Raw genomic sequence first — 19,458 nt, forward strand, 5'->3', positions numbered from 1 at the left:
GTATAGGAATGCTTGTGATTTTTGCACTTTGATTTTGTATCCCAAGACTTTGCTGAAGTTGCTTTTCAGCTTAAGGAGATTTTGGGCTGAGACGATGGGGTTTTCTAAATATACAATCATGTCATCTGCAAATGGGACAATTTGACTTCTTCTTTTCCTAACTGAATACCCTTTATTTCTTTGTCTTGCCTGATTTCCCTAGCCAGAACTTCCAACACTATGTTGAATAGGAGTGGTGAGAGAGGGCATCCTTCTCTTGTGCCAGCTTTCAAAGGGAATGCTTCCAGTTTTTGCCCATTCAGTATGATATTGGCTGTGGGTTTGTCATAAATAGCTCTTATTATTTTGAGATACATTCCATCAATACCTAGTTTATTGAGAGTTTTTCATGAAGGGGTGTTGAATTTTGTCAAAGGCCTTTTCTGCATCTATTGAGATAATCATGTGGTTTTTGTCATTGGTTCTGTTTATGTGATGGATCACATGTATTGATTTGCATATGTTGAGCCAGCCTTGCATCCCAGGGATGAAGCCAACTTGATTGTGGTGGGTAAACTTTTTGATGTGCTGCTGGATTTGGTTTGCCAGTATTTTATTGAGGATTTTTGCATCAATGTTCATCAGGGATATTGGTCTAAAATTCTCTTTTTTTGTTGTGTCTCTGCCAGGCTTTGGTATCAAGATGATGCTGGCCTCATAAAATGAGTTAGGGAGGATTCCCTTTTATTCTATTGATTGGAATAGTTTCAGAAGGAATGGTATCAGCTCCTCTTTGTACCTCTGGTAGAATTCAGCTGTGAATCTGTCTGGTCCTGGACGTTTTTTGGTTGGTAGGCTATTAATTATTGCCTCAATTTCAGAATATGTTCTTGGTCATTCAGAGATTCAACTTCTTCCTGGTTTAGTCTTGGGAGGGTGTATGTGTCCAGGAATTTATCCATTTCTTCTAAATTTTCTAGTTTATTTGCGTAGAGGTATTCTGCCTTCATTTCGTTATTTATCCAGTAGTCATTCAGGAGCAGATTGTTCAGTTTCCACGTAGTTGTGGGGATTTGAGTGAGTTTCTTAATCCTGAGTTGTAATTTGATTGCACTGTGGTCTGAGAGACAGTTTGTTGTGATTTATGTTCTTTTACATTTGCTGAGGAGTGTTTTACTTCCAATTATGTGGTCGATTTTAGAATAAGTGCAGTGTGGTGCACTTATATATATATTCTGTTGATTTGGGGTGGAGAGTACTGTATAGATGCCTATTAGGCCCACTTGGTGCAGAACTGAGTTCAAGTCCTGGATATCCTTGTTAACTTTCTGTCTCGTTTATCTGTCTAATATTGACAGTGGGGTGTTAAAGTCTCCCATTATTATTATGTGGGAATCTAAGTCTCTTTGTAGGTCTCTAAGGGCTTGCTTTATGAATCTGGGTGCTCCTTATTGGATGCATATATATTTAGGATAGTTAGCTCTTCTTGTTGAATTGATCCCTTTACCATTTCGTAATGGCCACCTTTGTCTCTTTTTATCTTTGTTGGTTTAAAGTCTGTTTTACCAGAGACTAGGATTGCAACTCCTGCTTTTTTTTTGCTTTCCATTTGCTTGGTAGATCTTCCTCCATCCCTTAATTTTGAGCCTCTTTGTGTCACTGCATCTAAGATGGGTATCCTGAATACAGCACACTGATGGGTCTTGACTCTTTATCCAATTTGCCAGTCTTTTTCTTTTAATTGGGGCATTTAGACCATTTGCATGTAAGGTTAATATTGTTATGTGGGAATTTGATCCTGTCATGATGTTAGCTGGTTATTTTGCCTGTTAATTGATGCAGTTTCTTCATAGCATCGATGGTCTTTACAATTTGGCATGTTTTTGCAGTGGCTGGTACTGGTTGTTCCTTTCCATGTTTAGTGCTTCCTTCAGGAGCTCTTGTAAGGCAGGCCTGGTGGTGGTGACAAAAATCTCTCATCATTTGCTTGTCTGTAAAGGATTTTATTTCTCCTTCACTTATGAAGCTTAGCTTGGCTGGATATGAGATTCTGGCTTGAAAATTCTTTTCTTTAAGAATGTTTAATATTGGCTGCCACTCTCTTGTGGCTTGTAGGGTTCCTGCCGAGAGATCCGCTGTTAGTCTGATGGGCTTCCCTTTGTTGGTAACCCGACCTTTCTCTCTGGCTGCTCTTAACATTGTTTCCTTCATTTCAACCTTGGTGAATCTGACAATTATGTGCCTTGGGGTTGCTCTTCTCAAGGAGTATCTTTGTGGTGTTCTCTGTATTTCCTGCATTTGAATGTTGGCCTGCCTTGCTAGGTTAGGGAAGTTCTTCTGGATAATATCCTGAAGAGTGTTTTCTAACTTGGTTCCATCCTCCCCATCACTTTCAGGTACACCAATGAAACGTAGATTTCATCTTTTCACATATTCCCATATTTCTTGGAGGCTTTGTTAGTTTCTTTTTACTCTTTTTTCTCTAATCTTGTCTTTTTGCTTTATTTCATTAATTCGATCTTCAATCAGTGATGTCCTTTCTTCCACTTGATCGAATCCACTATTGAAGCTTTTGCATGTGTCCCGAAGTTCTCATGCTGTGGTCTTCAACTCCATCAGGTCAAAGTCTTCTCTACACTGTTTATTCTAGTTAGCCATTCGTCTAATCTTTTTTCAAGGTTTTTAGCTTCCTTGTGATGAGTTAGAACATGTTCCTTTAGCTTGTAGAAGTTTGTCATTACTGACCTACTGAAGCCTACTTCTGTCAACTTGTCAAAGTAATTTTCTGTCCAATTTTGTTCCGTTGCTGGCAAGGAGCTGCAACCCTTTGGAGGAGAAGAGGTGCTCTGATGTTTGAAATTTCCAGCTTTTCTGCTCTGGTTTCTCCCCATCTTTGTGGTTTTATCTATCTTTGGTCTTTGATGTTGGTGACCTACAGATAGGGTTTTGGTGTGGATGTCCTTTTTGTTGATGTTGGTGCTATTCCTTTCTGTTTGTTAGTTTTCCTTCTAACAGTGAGGCCCCTCAGCTGCAGGTCTGTTGGAGTTTGCTGGAGGTCCACTCCAGACCCTGTTTGCCTGGGTATCACCAGTGGAGGCTGCAGAACAGTGAATATTGCAGAACGGTAAATATTGCAGAACATTAAATATTGCTGCCTGATCCTTTCTCTGGAATCTTTGTCCCAGAGGGGCACCTACCTGTTTGAGATGTCTGTTGGCCTCTACTGGGAGTCTCCCAGTCAGGCTACATGGGGGTCAGGGACCCACTTAAGGAGGCAGTCTGTCCATTCTCTGAACTCGAACGCCATGCTGGGAGAACCACTGCTGTCTTCAGAGCTGTCAGACAGGGATGTTTAGGTCTGTAGAAGTTTTCTGGTGCCTTTTGTTCAGCTGTGCCCTGCCCACAGAGGTTGAACATATAGAGGCAGTAGGCCTTGCTGAGCTGTGGTGGGCTCTGCCAGTTTAAGCTTCCTGGATGCTTTGTTTACCTACTCAAGCCTCAGCAATGGTGGATGCCCCTCCCCCTGCCAGGCTGCAGCCTTGCAGGTCGATTTCAGACTGTTGTGCTAGCAGTGAGCATGGCTCCGTGGGCATGGCACCTGCCGAGCCAGGCACAGGAGGGAATCTCCTGGTGTGCTGGTTGCTAAGACCTTGGGCGAAGTGCAGTATTTTCCAGGTACAGTCTGTCACAGCCTCCCTTGGCTAGGAAAGGGAAATCCCTCAACCCCATGCCCTTCACAGGTGAGGGGATGCCCCACGCTGCTTTGGCTTGCCCACTGTGGGCTGCACCCACTGTCCAACCAGTCCCATTGAGATGAACCAGATACCTCAGTTGGAAATGCAGAAATCACCTGTCTTCTGCGTCAGTCTCTCTGGGAGCTGCAGACTGGAGCTGTTCCTATTTGGCCATCTTGGAGGCAACCTCCAAATCTAAACTTCTATATGTTAAAAAATTTTAAGGGCAAAATGACAAAGATGTAAAATGTTTGCAATAAGATTGCAAAGAATTAATTAACATCTCTAGAATATAAAGTGCTTATATGTACCAATAAGTAAAAAAATTACTTTCTCAATAGAAAAATGAGCAAAGTCCATTTGACAAATAGATACTTCACTGAAAAAGAAATTCAAGTGGCTTATAAAATCTATGAGAAAACAGATTTCCTTATTAACTGTCAAAGAAAAATAAATGTGCATAACAGTGTTCATTCAGGTGTGACTTTTATATAAGAAACAAAGTTGGGACAACTTACATGTCCAGTATAAAAGGATGGTTGAAACTGTCTGGTTTGTCTATTTGGAGGAATATTATCGAGCCATGAAAAGAGTCAGATTTTAGAAGAATAATGACATGGACAAAAGCTCATGATGCAATGTGAAGAGGAAAAGAGTGCACAGAAAACAATGCTGTCATGATCTCATTTTTTTAAAAAGCCTGTTTACTGAGAAAATAGACTTTTGGCAGCAAAACTTGATCTGAACTGATGTGAAGCTATCCACTTCCTGTTACTTTTCTAGGCAAAAAACAAAACAAAACCAAACCAAGAACCTGATTTGTTAAAAGCTTTCAGGATAAAGCAAAAGATCATATTAAATTCTAAAGTAAGAGCTATCTTTAGTACAGTGTATTTTGCCTGAATCAAATCAACAGACCTTATTTTAATATAAATAAATGACAGGTTTTGAAGATAGATCTTTTTAAGTATAAGAGTGTGCTATATAAAGGTACCATATCTCTACTTCAATTCTGTGTATTAGAAGAACTAGGCTTTAGATTCAAATATATATACTGTATATACTGATTTCACAAGTAATATGTAATGAAAATTACTTTCCAGTTTAATGAACATTATTCTGCAAGAAATCTAAATCCTCTGTCATCAGAGCAAGAGATTGGTAAGTTGTTTGAAGTTTGTTACATTTAAAAACATGTTAACTCGTTAGTATAGTATTTAGTTTCTCTAACTTATTTTCTTAGGTGCTCAATTTATTCTTTAGAAATTACTGTTACTTCTGCACTACTCACTGATATTATTTTCTTTCTTTTTTAAAGCAATTTGCATTTCTCACTACTCTATTAAAACTTACTTTCTCCAAGGTTATTGACCTCCCAATTATCAAACATTATGGGTATCTTGTATTTATTATCATATTAAGACTGTTTGCAACATTCGATATAGTTGATTATTTCCATCATTTTTCTGTAATTTTTGGATTTCCTTTTCTCTCTTTGATACTTTTAATTGGATATTCTTTCTTTATTTTTCCTTTGATTAATTCATTCAACATATGAATATAAATGTGTATGTGTATTATATTTTTTGTATCAGGTATGCTTTTGGGCTCTGGTGACAGAACAGTGGACAAGGATGAAAAATTTTCATATGGTTTATGTTCTAGTGTGAGAAACTGAAAATAGACAAATAAATCAATGTATAATTTATCAGATAGTACACTAAACAACAATTGTTATGGACTTGAATAGTCAGACTCACATATTATGATTTTTAATCTAATATTACCTTTATGTTATAGAATGATACAAGATAAGAGATAATGGTAGGTACAGCATCCTTGTTTCATTGAAAGGATCACCAACTACCCAAGTAATACACCTTCTTTTGCCACTGCCACCCAAGGAACATGTCAGGCTGCTGTGGACAAAAGGCATATTTCATGTAGGTCACCTTGACACAAGAGAGATGTAACTTCAATTTCACACCAGTCTTTTATACTTTTCTAGTCATGACGCCCAAGGCCTGTATGCTAACTCATAGCTCCTCTAATTCAGGTGCAGTCTCACACAGCAGACTAGATAGATAAAACATTCTATGTTTACCTTAATTCTGTGAAAACAGTGCTGTGGGAAGTCAGGCTTCAAGTTCATTTTTCCAGGTGGGCTTGAATCTGCCCAGGCTTGATGTTAATGCTTTACTTATTATTGGTGATAAACACTATGCAGCAAAGTAATGTATAGTAAGGGAAATGGGGAATACTTGGATTGGGAAAGTGATTGCTGTATTGCAAGGGAGTCAGGAAAGGCATCACTAAAAGTCAACATTGAGCAGAAGGAGGTGCAGATACAAGCTACTGGGAAAAGTGTTCCAAGCAAAGGGCAAAAAAGTCTTGAAATGGGAACATACCCAGTATGTTCACTGAAAATTACTTAAATTGGTATGCTTTGTGGAATAAGGAAGGAGAGACTGGTGGGAGATTAAATCCAAGAGGTGGATAGAGCAAATCATGTGGGACCTGTAGATCATTAAGGACTTTGGGGGTTTTTTTCTGAGTGAGATGGAAAGCCTCTGGAAGGTTTTAAGTAAAGGACTGAAGTGATCTGACAGGTTTTAAAAGGGTTATTCTGGCTGCTATGTGGAGAACAGACTATGGAAACAAGGGCAAAAGCAGGGAAAGGTCAGGAAGCTCTAAAATGACACAAAGTGAGAACTGATGAGTAGTAGTAGAAGTGGTGAGAAGATGTCAGATTTTGGTTACAAAGTGTTCTGAAGATAGAGCTGGAAGAATTTGCTTATGGACTGGATATAAGGATTGAGAGAGAGAAACAAGGATTGTGCCGTGGTTTTGACATGAATAACTTGGAATGGAGTTGCCATTTATAGAAATATGGAAGGCTGTAAGAGTAATTTGAGATTGAGGAGCCAGGGGTTTCATTTAGGAAGTGTTTTAATTGAAAAGCCTTTTTATTAGATATCTAAGTGAAAGTAAAGTAGGAAATTGTACATGTGAATTTGGAATTCAGTGAGATGGAGACACAGATTTTGGAATTTTTATAAATGGTATTTAATGCTATGAGATCAGAATGAATCTACCAATTGTATTTATTAAATGTCTACCACCTAAAAATTTAAATCTATTTACATCCTCTTTTTTGAGACAGAGTTTCACTCTTGTTGCCCAGGCTGGAGTGCAATGGCACGATCTCGGCTCACAGCAACCTCCGCCTCCTGGGTTCAAGCGATTCTCCTGCCTCAGCCTCCCGAGTAGCTGGGATTACAGGCACCCACCACCATGCCCAGCAAATTTTTTGTATTTTTGGTGGAGACGGGGTTTCACTATGTTGGCCAGGCTGGTCTCAAATTCCTGACCTCAGGCGATCCACCCACCTCCACTTCCCAAAGTGCTGGGATCACAGGTGTGAGCCACCGTGTGCAACCCACATCCTCTTTTTTGACACTCTTATTCATTTGACACTCATTCACTTCAGTGTTTTCAAATATACTACATACAGATAATGACCAAATTTATATCTTGCTGCACTAACTTCTAAACTCTAGGACCTTATTTCTGATTGTACAGTTTAAATGTCTTCAGACATCTTTTGACATTAAAAACTCAGTGTAGCTGAAATCAAACTTGTTCTCCTTCTGATGTCCCTGATGGTATCTCCATTATTCTAGCTTTTAATGTTTGGAGCATAGTAACAATTTTAACTTCTCTCTGTGACTGTGACTACATTCAACTATTCATCAAGTTCTGTCAGTTCTCTCTCTTAAATATTTATTTTTATTTCTATTTTCATGGAAACCATTATATTTCAGAGTCTTACTATTCACTTGGACTGTTACAATAACATCCTAATTGGTGTTTTCCGTTTTTCAGCTTACGTATAGATCACAGCTTACTTAATTAACCTTCAGTGCCCATAATGTTGGCCATATCGTCACTGCCCTAATCAGATACCTTCAAGTGACTCCCCCATTGACTATCAAATTATGCTTCTACTTTTCTAATTTAGCTCCAACTACCTGTTTTGTTTTTTATTGGTATATAGTTGTACATATTTATGGGGTCCATGTGATATTTTCATACCTGCATACAATGTGTAATGATCAAATCAAGGTAATTGGAATATCCATCACCTCAGACATTTATCATTTCTTTGTGTGGGGAACATTCCAAATCTTCTCTTCTAGCTATGTCAAAATATACTATAGATCCTTGTAAACCATACTACTACTCTAGAACTTATTCTTAAATTCCATACTAGAACTTATTCCTTTCATCTAACTGATTTTTATACTCATTAACCAATCTCTATTCATCCCCCAACATACCTCTTAAGCCTTTTATCTTATAAGAGTAACCTGCGCTTTGACCAGACTCTGGAACTCAGTGTGTCTCAAGTATGCCCACAATTTCTTACCTGCTTTTTACTGCTTGCAGTCCTCAGCTTACATCTCTGTCTTTCAAGATAGAATTCTTTTCCGTAATACCTTTTCTTTATCCCCTCAACCTTCTTTTTCAAAAAGATCTCTCCCTCTCTTTTCTGAATATCTCTTCTTTTTTATACTTTTTAGCATTCTACCATCATTATTTATAAATAGATACAAAGTCTTCTCTAGATCACAGGTTTTTTGAGGGCAGGGATTTTTAAATGTACCTTTGAATTCCCCACAGCACCTATAATGCTGCCTTGCACAGTAATGTGTTCTTTTATTTACAGTGATCATATGAGTTTTATGAAGACTTCATATGAACTTCTTGTGAAATTAAAAACAAAATCAAATTCATTTATTCAAAAGGAAATTCAAGATTTTAGTTCTTTTTGGATCTGTGTTTCCATTATACGTATTTTTCTTTAAGTCATATGGATGTGTACTGAGAAATACACATAGTCAAGAAAAATAAAGTGAGAAAGGGAGAAGGGAAGAACACAAGTATCTGGTAGTCAGTCTGTCCATCTATCCATCTGTCTGTCCATCCATCCATCTATCCACCCATCTTATTGCTGGTTGGTTTGGTTCTATTTAGGGTGAAATAACTGAGATGTTTAAAAATAAAAATAAAGTTATTAAATATATGAAAGTTTAAAAAATATATGAAACATTCAAAGTGATGCAAAGTAAATTATTTTGCTTAATATGCTATTTGATTAATTCTATATAAAAATAGATATTTTAAAAGACTTGTTTCAAGTACATATTTGATTACTGTAGATTCAAAATTATTTAATAATTTTAAATTAGAATTAGGATGTTGAAAATATATTTGTATATTTATAATTTTATTAATAAGTAATATAATAAATTAAGAACAGTATTTTTCCTTAATGGCAATTCTGGGCTTCATCAACCAGAGCTACATTTAAAGCTTATTTTAAAAATTCCTTTTGGAACTCTTTTTAATGTTCTGTCAGTTTCCTTGAACAATGCCATGGACAGTATATTGTAGTGACTCAATAAATAATAGTTGAATAAGTTTAACTTATACAGTATCTCTCAGATTCAGCATTTTTTCCTCCATTACCATCGCTATGATTGTAGATAAGGTCAGCCTTTCATTACGTCTTTACTGGACAATGGACTTTTATTTTATTTTGGTTAGTCCCACTTCTAGACTCTCTTGTTCCAGCCTTTATACCTATTCTCTCCTGAATAATACTTACACAGCAGTTCAAATCATGTCATATCTCTGCTTGAAAATCTTCAATGAATTCTTGTTATCTACTAAATAAAGTCCAGATTCCATAGTGGGGCATTCAGCAATCTTTCCAAGCTCATCTTCATTAATTTCCGCTTAATACATCTTTATTATTTCTCACTGCTCCTGCTAAGCTGAATAGATTTCTGTTACTCTAATGCATCCTTTGCATGTCTGTTTCTGTGCCTCTGTATCATTCTCTTCATTTGAGGCGTTTTATTCCACTTTTTACTTTTTATACTAGTTCTTTATATACTAGAGTTCAAATTACTTGAAAATAGGGTTTAAGTTTGAGTCTGTTTTAATCTTCATAGTACCAAGGACAATGCCTTGCACTTAAGAGGAATACAGTTAAATACCTGCTAAATAGAAGAATGATTGAGTGTTACCATATTTATTGTATGCAGTATGCTATAATTCAGTAGATTATAAAAATTTTATATAAGGTGAAGAGCATGACATTGTAATGTTTATCTTCCTTAGGAAACTTATTTGAGAAGCCAGAAGGAGAAGATGGCTTTACATTTTCTTTTCCATCAGACACTTCAACTCATACATTTGGAGCTGGAAAAGATGATTTTAGTTTTCCATTTTCATTTGGACAGGGTCAAAATTCAATACCTTCTTCTTCTTTAAAAGGTTTTTCATCTTCCTCACAAAATACAACACAGTTTACTTTTTTTTGAGCTAGTCATTAATTCCTTGAATTATTTTACTGTTCTGTATTCATGAGGGCATAAATTTACATTATTGCTTAAAACATGAAGACTGCTTTATTTTGTTGATTAAAGCAGTAATGTTTACATTGTTTGATTATATTTATTGAAATATTGAAATACTGAATATTTTGGGTTTTGTGTGTGCTATTAACTAATCATTTATTTTCGTTTGGATTTTGTGAGCCATGTTCAGGTAGAACTTTTATTAATCTTAATAGAATTTGAGGCTTTTTTCATTACTCTTTATTTTAAATATTAAGCCTGCTTCTCCTTGGAACCTAAGGTTTTTTCTGGTAGTATTGTTGGTACTTTGATAAGAACAAGAACTGCAGTAGTAACTCCAGAGTTAGTGCTGAAGTGTACTGTAGCTACTAAGAATTTCTTTTAAAATTATTGGGATTCACTTCTGCTTCACTATGTAGTATACAGAGTGGTACTATAATAATAATTTCAAATAATTTATGTTAATAACAAAATCTGTGTTATTTTCTTCTAATATAACACATGGTACAATTCTAATTTTATGAGTCATGCTAATGCCTTCAATGGATAAAAATTAAATGTGAAGGGCAAGAGTAATTTCTGAAAATTGGATTGTTGTATCAGTGGTGATCCTGTTAATGTTTTTTGCTTAAATATTTTTTGAGGAACATTTAAAATTTTGTCTCCGTCAATAAAAAAAATTTCATCTTTATGTTTTGTGTTCAGTATTTTTCAATTAGTTATATAGCTTACATAAAGACATTTAACATTTGATGAACTTCTGTAAACATTTTGCTCAATATCATTGTATTTTGTGCTTTGTAAATTAGCTATATTGAGTTACCAAGTACTAAAGAGTTTGACTCCTTATTTTGATGTGACTGTTGATGAGTTTTTAAACCTAACCCCTTCTTTTCTCTTTCTACCCCACATCTGGTCAAGTTGATCAGAAAGCCTGGTTGCTTCTTCCTTTGGTGCCAGTAGGAAGTTCAAACCACATATGGGAGCCCCCACCCAGCCCCACCCCCTAACTACCATAAAAACTGAAAGCCAATCTTTTTTCCCTACTTCTCAAGCTATTTTTCAGTTCAGTTTAGGAGGCCTGCCCAGCTCTCCCTAGAAGGCCTTAATATATGACTAGAAAAATCTTTTAATACCCTATTGGGATGTGTGGCATCATCAGTTTCAATATGCAGATCAAATTTTGGGTAAGGGTCTATACTGCTTCTTCAGGGTATCTACAAATTATCACAGTTGTATTACATTAAGCTGTCTCAAAGACTTAAAAAGGATCTCCATCTAACTAATGATAGACTTCAAGAAAATTTTAGACTCTGTTAAAAAAGAACCATCAAACTTTCAACAACTGCTTAAAAGATGAAAATTTCAGTTAAAAAGCTGGATTTTCTTTGTTTTTTAAACAGGTATTTATCTTATTGACTCTATGATTGAATTAATTGGTAGTTTTGATATAATAAAGACATTGGCTATATATGAGACAGAAGAAAAAGTTATAATTTGTTTGTTTATTGAGAAATTCAAAACTAGTTTTAGCCTTGAATGATTCAGTGATTCCATGATTTATTTTTACTTTAAATAGAGTAATGTCTAGCACATCAGTATGGTTATATTTATCATGTATCAATAAGTGATATGAAATAAGTATTTTAAAAGTATCTACAGTGCACATGGCATTTTGACAGCATATAAAAGACTAGAACACAGATGTGGTCTTATACTCAAGGAACTTATAACTTGATTCAGTAGACAAAACTTGGGAAATAACAAAAGCACATTATAATAACTATATTATAACGATAATATAACTATGTTATTAAAACAATAATATAATAACTATATTATTATAATGTGACTTTTGTTATAGAAGAGACCAAGCGCTTTAAGAATGAGGGGAAAAAGGTCATCATGGACTGGAAAACCTGGGAAGGATTCACCAAAGAGGTAGAATTGAATTAGGACTTTATAGGTATGTAGATTGTAAAATTTTCAAGTGTAAGACTGATGCTTTTTTAGCCTTTCATGTTTTAATTACCTAACTAGTTGTTAGTCTTTAGTAGGATTGCATTAAACAATTATTGAATTAATAGAATTTAACTGAATTGGTAAAGGAGACAGAGCTTTCTAGATAAGGGGACTAATATGATCAAAAGAAAAATGCAATCACATATTTACTATTAATATGTGTAGGGGAAATTAAAGAATAGACCTAACTGGAATGAAGAATAATATCAGGAAATTGAGTTTAATAGATATGTGTTGCAGGAAGTCAGGGACCCCAAATGGAGGGACCAGCTGAAGCCATGGCAGAACATAAATTGTGAAGATTTCATGGACATGTATTAGTTCCCCAAATTAATACTTTTATAATTTCTTACACCATCTTTACTGCAATCTTTGAACATAAATTGTGAAGATTTCATGGACATTTATCACTTCCCCAGTCAATAGTCTTGTGATTTCCTGTGCCTGTCTTTAATCTCTTAATCCTGTCATCTTATTAAGCTGAGGATGTATGTCACCTCAGGACCCTGTGATAATTGCTTTAACTGCACAAATTGTTCATAAAGCGTGTGTGTTTGAACAATATGAAATCTGGGCACCTTAAGAACAGGATAACAGTGATTTTCAGGGAACAAGGGAGATAACCTTAAAGTCTGGCTGCCTGTGGGCCAGGCAGGACAGAACTATATTTCTCCTATTACCAAAAATGGGTAAGAGAAATATTGCTTAATTCTTTCCCCAGTAAGGAATGTTAATAATTAACAGCCCTGGGAAAAGAATGCATTCCCGGGGCGGGGGCTCTAAAATGGTCACCCTAGGAATATCTGCCTTATGCAGTTGCAGATAAGGGATGAAACACGCCCTGGCCTCCTGCAGTGCCCCCAGGCTTGCTAGGATTAGGAAATTCCAGCCTGACGAATTCTAGTCAGACTGGTTCTCTGCTCTTGAACCCTGTTAAAATGTTTATCAATGACAATACAAGTACAACGGGACAGGAAACCTCATCAGTAATGCTAATTTTGCCTTCACCTTGTGACCTTGCCCTGACCATTTGCCTTGTGATATTTTGTTACCTTGTGAAGCATGTGATCTCTGTGACCCACACCCTATTCATATACTCCCTCCCCTTTGAAAATGACTAATAAAAACTTGCTGGTTTTGTGGCTTGGAGGGCATCACGGAACCTGCCGACACGTGATGTCTCCCCCAGACACCCAGCCTTAAAATTTCTCTCTTTTGTACTCTTTCCCTTTATTTCTCAGACCGGCTGACAGTCACGGAAAATAGAAAAGAACCTGCATGAAATATTGGGGTTCCCCTGATAGATATGATAGGATTGATTTATAGAGGATCTTGAAATGTTTTGACTTGGTTTCTGAGGCCAATACAGAACTTGTATTTTAATGTCAGAGTTTCAAGAGAAAATAAATGACTAGGAAAATTAAACTTACAATACAGCCACAGTTAGGAGAAATTAGAGTTGGATAAACAAATTAGGAGTCAATTGCAGTGGTCCAAGTGTGTAGTGATATGTTCCAGGTGATAACAACTGATTGTCTTGTGGTTTCACACTGCTGACATCTCAAATTGAAAAAATATATCTTGTTTAAAAGAAATACATTTGATTGAACACCATCTGAGCATAAGGTAAAAGGAGAAAGGAACCAGAGTTGTCTGTGTTTGAATATCATAGCTTATCCAACTAGTAGAGGCATATGCAATGTTTCAAATACAAATCACAAAAATAACTTTGTGTAATCAAATAGCCTTATAAAGATAACTTTTAAAAGAGAATTATTCCCCTAGAGACAAATCAAATATTCTATCACCTTTAAAATAGGAGTTTGTTCCCACTTCTATTCAGTGAGATTTCAGAAATAAGGGGTCTAGCCCCAGAGCTCTCTGTTAAATTTAGAAGAAAAATAGCCACTGTATATTTAATTTTGTTTAGGTCCAAAAAATCTATTTTAATATTGTTAAATGAATTTTTTCTCTATGATTAGAAAAGATATTCTAAGAATATAAGGGTAATACTCCAAAATCAGTTAAGACTCTTGATTTATTGTCACAAGAGGTATATGTATAAGCAGACAGTGGTTCCTGGCACATAACTGCTTCTCAGTGGACAGACCTAGGATCTGTCAGTAGACACACCTAGGAAATATATGTATGTATACTATATCTATATACATGTTTGTCGGTGTATCTAACTACTGAAAACAAAACACGAGTTTAGGCTGATAACTCTAGCAACAAGAGGTTCATCTAGTATTCCCCTTTGGTTTATTTGTAACTGCTTTCTCTGACAAGGAGAAACCTGGCTGTCATTAACTACAATTTATTTGCTTTCTTTTTCAGTCCTAGTATACGTGTAAAGTTCTTTCTAAATTGGTAACCCAGATGCTGTGATAAACAAATTTATCAACTAGGGTATGTTAGTGTTCTGTGACTGCTATAGCAAATTACCATAGCCTTTTTGGGTTGAAACAATAGGAATTCATTCTTTCATAGTTCCAGAGGCGGGGCATCCAAAATTGGTGTTACAGGTCAAAAATCCAGGTGTCAGCAGGATCATACTTTCAACCCTCTAGGGAAGGATCCATTCCTTTCTTCTTTAAGCTTTTGGTGCCTGCTAGCATTTCTTGGCTTATAGCTACATCACTCCAATTTTCAAAGCTAGTCAGAATTCGACAGAGAAATAGAACCAATAGCATCTATCTATCTGTCTATCTCTATCTATCTATCTATCTATCTATCTATCTATCTATCTATCTAATCTATCCATCCATTCATCTAGATTTATTTTAAGGAATTGGTTGTTAAGATTGTGGAGGTGGCAAGTCTGAAATCTGTAGGACAAGCTGGCAGGCTAGAAATTCAGGTAAGAGTTGATGTTTCAGTTGAGTTCAATATCAACAGAGCAGACTAGGGAGGCTGGGAACTCAGGCAGGGTTTCTGTGTTGCAGTCTCAAGGTCAAATTCACTCTTTAGGAAACTTCAGTCTTTGCTCCTAAGGCCTTCAACTAATTGAATGCAGCCTACCCACATTATGGAGAGTTCTGCTTTACCCAAAGTCTACTAACGTAATCATATCTAAAAATACTTTTGCATCAACATCTAGAATGGTGTTTCACCAAACAACTGGGTACCATAGCATATCCAAATTGACATAAAATTAGCCACCATAGCCAGCATCTTCAAATTTCTCTTTGACCTGCCTTCACATGGCCTTCCCTCAGTGTATGAAATCTCTCCCACTGCCTCCCTTTTATAATCGTAAATGTGATTGCATTTAGGGTCTATCTGGATGGATAGTTCAGATAATCTCCCCATTTCAAGATCTTTGACTTAACCACATCCGTAAAGCCCCATTTTTTCCCATATAGGTAACAATCACAGATTCCAGGGATTAGGTCATGGAAATCTTTTGGGGGGCCATTTTCAGCCTATTACATAAGGTATAGTGTTTGTGTGTATTCTTTATCCAGTTACAGCAATATTTTCCAAAGTTACTTAAGTTAGCTCCTATCTTCTATACCCCCTTACATTTGATTGTGTCATTTATTTATAACACAGATTCATTTGTGGCCATCTACATTCCATCTTGGGTTTATCTGAATTACTTCTTGGTTTAAAAAATTGTATACAGTAAAATTCCTTCTGTAAACCAAAAATAAAATTCTAAGCTTGCCACTCATCTGAACGGATCCTTCCTATCATCAAGGACATTCCAAAATTAACCTGAAAAACTAATTTAGGCCATGATGGGAAGGGAGAGCCAGACAAGACTCATTATACTCTCCTCCCTTTTGGAATTACTGAGAGAACAGGCTCTTAAAGTCTGATAAGAAACATTTACAATCTATTCTCTCTGAAGCCTGCTACCTGGAGGCTTTATCTTCATGATAAAACTTTGGTCTCCACAACCTTTATATAACCAAACATCCTACTGATAATAACTCTTTCATCCAATTGCCAATCAGAATATCTTTGAATCTGCCTACAACCTGGAAGCAACCCCAGCCTCTGCTTCCAGTTGTCTCGCCTTTCTGGACCAAAGCAATGTACATCTTACATGTATTGATTGATGCCTTATGTCTCCCTAGAATGTATAAAACCAAGTTGTGGCCTGACCACCTTGGGCACATGTTGTAAGGATCTCCTGAGGGCTGTGTTACAGGCCATTGATCACTCATAATTTGCTCAGAATAAATCTGTTCAAATATTTTACAGTTTGATTCTTTTTGTCGACACTTTGTGATGTTCAGGTCTATGGGTTTTGACAAATAGTGTCATGTATCTACCATCATAGCACCATACAGAACAGTTCCATCATAGCCCAAATTCCCTAGCATTGAATTTTGTAGTCAATCCCTTCCCCTACTTCCAAAGCCTGGAAACCAAAGATTTGTTTTCTATTCCTGTAGCTTTGTCTTTTCCAGAATGTTATATAAATATGCAATATTTTTTATTTTAAATGCCAATTATGCCTAACCAGTATATAGAAATACAGTTGATTTTTATATACCAACTGTGATCATGCTGAACTCAGGAGGTCTAGCTTTTTTGTAGAATCTTTGGGATTTTCTATGTAAGCAATCATGTTGCTTACAAATAGAGACACTTTCATTCCTTCATTTTCAATATGCCTTCATGACTATATTCAAAATATGCTACAAGGCTATAGTAATAAAAACAATATGGTATTTGTGTAAAAAAAAACACATAGACCAACAAAACAGAATAAAGAACCCAGAAATAAATCCACATATTTACACCCAACTGATTTGTGACAAAGGTGTCAAGAACATACACTGGGAAAAGAACACCCTCTTCAATAAATGATGCTGGGAAAATTGGATATCTGAATGCAAAAGAATGAAACTGAGCCCCTACTTGTCACCATTTGCAAAAATCAACTCAAGATGGATTAAAGACAATGTAATACCTAAAACTGTAAAACTACAAGAAAACAGGGGAAACACTTGAGAAGGTTGGTCTAGACAAAGAGTTTGTAGCTATAACCTCAAAAGCACAGGCAACCAACCTGAAAATAGACAAATGAGACTATATTAAGCTGAAAAGCATCTGCATGGTAAAAGAAACCAAAGCATCTGCATGGTAAACAGAGTGAAGAGGCAACCTGTTGAATGAGAGAAAATATTTGCAACCTATTCATCTGACAAGGGACTAATATCCAGGATATACAAGGAACTCAACAGGAAAAAAACTCCCATTAAAAATTGAGCTGAGGACACACACAAATAGACATTTCTCTGAAGAAGACATACAAAGGGCCAAGAGATATATGAAAAAAAATGTTCAACATAACTTATCATCAGGGAAATGCAAATCAAAACCACAATGACGTATCATCTTACTCCAGTTAGAATGGTTATTATAAAAAGACAGAAAATTACAGTGAGGTTGTGGAGAAAAGTTAACTCTTATATACTCTTGGTGGGAATGTAAATTAGTACAGTAAATCCAGAAAACAGTATGGAAGTTCCTCGAAAAACTGAAAATAGAGCTGCCGTATGATCCAGCAATCCCACTATTGGGTATTTATCCAAAGGAAAAGAAATTTGTATATCAAAATTTGTATATCCACCTGCACTAGAATGTTTATCACAGCACTATTTACAATGGCAAATACATGGAATCAAGCTAAGTGTCCATAAATGGATAAATAAAATGTGGTATATAGACATAATGGAATGCTAATTGGCTGTAAAAAAGAATGAAATCCTGTCATTTGCAGTAACATGGATGGAACTAGGAGGTTATTATGCTAAATGAAATAATCCAGGCCTGGAAAGACAGATACTACATGTTCTCACTCATATATGAGAAAAATTGATCTCATGGAGATGGAGAATAGAATGGTAGATATCAGAGGCTGGGAAGAGTGTGTAGGTAGGAGGCAGGGATAAAGGGAGGTTAGGAGTCAGGGATAAAGGGAGGTTAATTTAGCGGATACAAAGATAGATAGAAGAAATAAGCCCCAATTATCAATAGCAGAGTAGAGTGACTATAGTTAGCAACAATGTATTATATATTTCAAAGAAGCTAGAAGAGAGGACCTGAAATGTGTTCCTAACACACAAAAATGATAAATACTCAAGATGATACCATAAATACATGGACTTGATCATCACACATTGTATGCATGTAATAAGATATCACATGTAGCCCATAAATATGTATAAATATTATATGTCAATAAAAGTATTTTTAAAAGTTTGACTAGATATAAATTTTTCAGCCAGTTTTAATTAATTTTAATTGACAAATAAAAGTTATATATATTTATGGTGTTCAACATGATATTTGAAGTATGTATATATTGTGGAACCACTAAAACAAGCTGTTTAGCACATGCATTATTTCACACTTATCTTTTTTGTGGTTAGAACGCTGAAAATCTACTCTTTGCAGTTTTCAAATATAAAATACATTGTTACTAACTATAGTCATCAAGTTATACACTAGATCTCTTGAACTTATTTCTCCTGTCTAACTAAAATTTTGTATTCTTTTACCAATAGCTCCCCAACTCCCACCCCTCCAATCTACTGTCTGCTTCTATGAGTTAAACTTTTTCAGATTCCATGTATAAATGAGATCATGCAGTATTTGTCTTTCTGTGCCTGAATTATTTCACTTAACAGAATATCCTCCAGGTTCATTCATGTTGTTGCAAATGACAGAATTCTCTTCTAAGGCTGAATAACATTTATTGTATGTATAAATATAAATATATAATATATATATATATCACATATTCTTTATTCATCTCTTAATGGACAGTTAGGTTGATTCCATATCTTGGCTTTTGTGAATAATGCTGCAATGAACATGGAAGTGGCCATATCTCTTCTACATACTCATTTCTTGTTTTTTGGATGTATACCCAGTAGTGTGATTGCTGGGTCATATGGTAGTTCTATTTTTAATTTTCTGAGGAATCTTCATACTGTTTTTCATAATGGCTGTACTAATTAACATTCCCACCTACAGTTCTCTTTTCTCCCCCAAAACACTTATCTTTCATCTTTTTTGATAATAGCCATTCTAACAGGTATGAGCTGATCTCTCGTTTTGTTTTTAATTTGCATTTTCCTGATGAATAGGGATGTTGAGCATTTTTTCATATACTTGTTGGCTATTTGTATATCTTCTTTTGAGAAACATCTATTCAAGTCCCTTTGTTCATATTTTTTTTAAGTCAAATAGGTATACACATTTTTAACAGTTGTTTTTGAAAAGAGGATGTATAAGGGAGTTGAGGTAGAGGATATATTCAGGGGCTGGCT

General features: G+C 35.7%; 1 protein-coding gene across 22 annotated transcripts in view; it reads left to right on the forward strand.

Annotated features, from left to right (window-relative positions):
• C7H14orf39 (chromosome 7 C14orf39 homolog) overlaps positions 1-19,458 on the forward strand; it is a 176,331-nt gene that overhangs the window by 70,467 nt on the left and 86,406 nt on the right. For 19 of the 22 annotated variants that reach the window (XM_024790264.2, XM_071100068.1, XM_011727567.3 and 16 more), the window contains 2 exons: positions 4,817-4,874; positions 9,903-10,179. In XM_024790264.2, coding sequence (XP_024646032.2) covers positions 4,817-4,874; positions 9,903-10,105 — 261 coding nt within the window. In that variant the 3' untranslated portion in view covers positions 10,106-10,179. Of the gene's footprint in view, positions 1-4,816; positions 4,875-9,902; positions 10,180-19,458 lie in introns of those variants that run through there. The other 3 variants (XR_011625826.1, XR_011625825.1, XM_071100062.1) reach the window with 1 other exon arrangement.

This window comes from Macaca nemestrina, chromosome 7 (genome assembly GCF_043159975.1).
Source record: "Macaca nemestrina isolate mMacNem1 chromosome 7, mMacNem.hap1, whole genome shotgun sequence".
Lineage (NCBI taxonomy): Eukaryota > Metazoa > Chordata > Mammalia > Primates > Cercopithecidae > Macaca > Macaca nemestrina.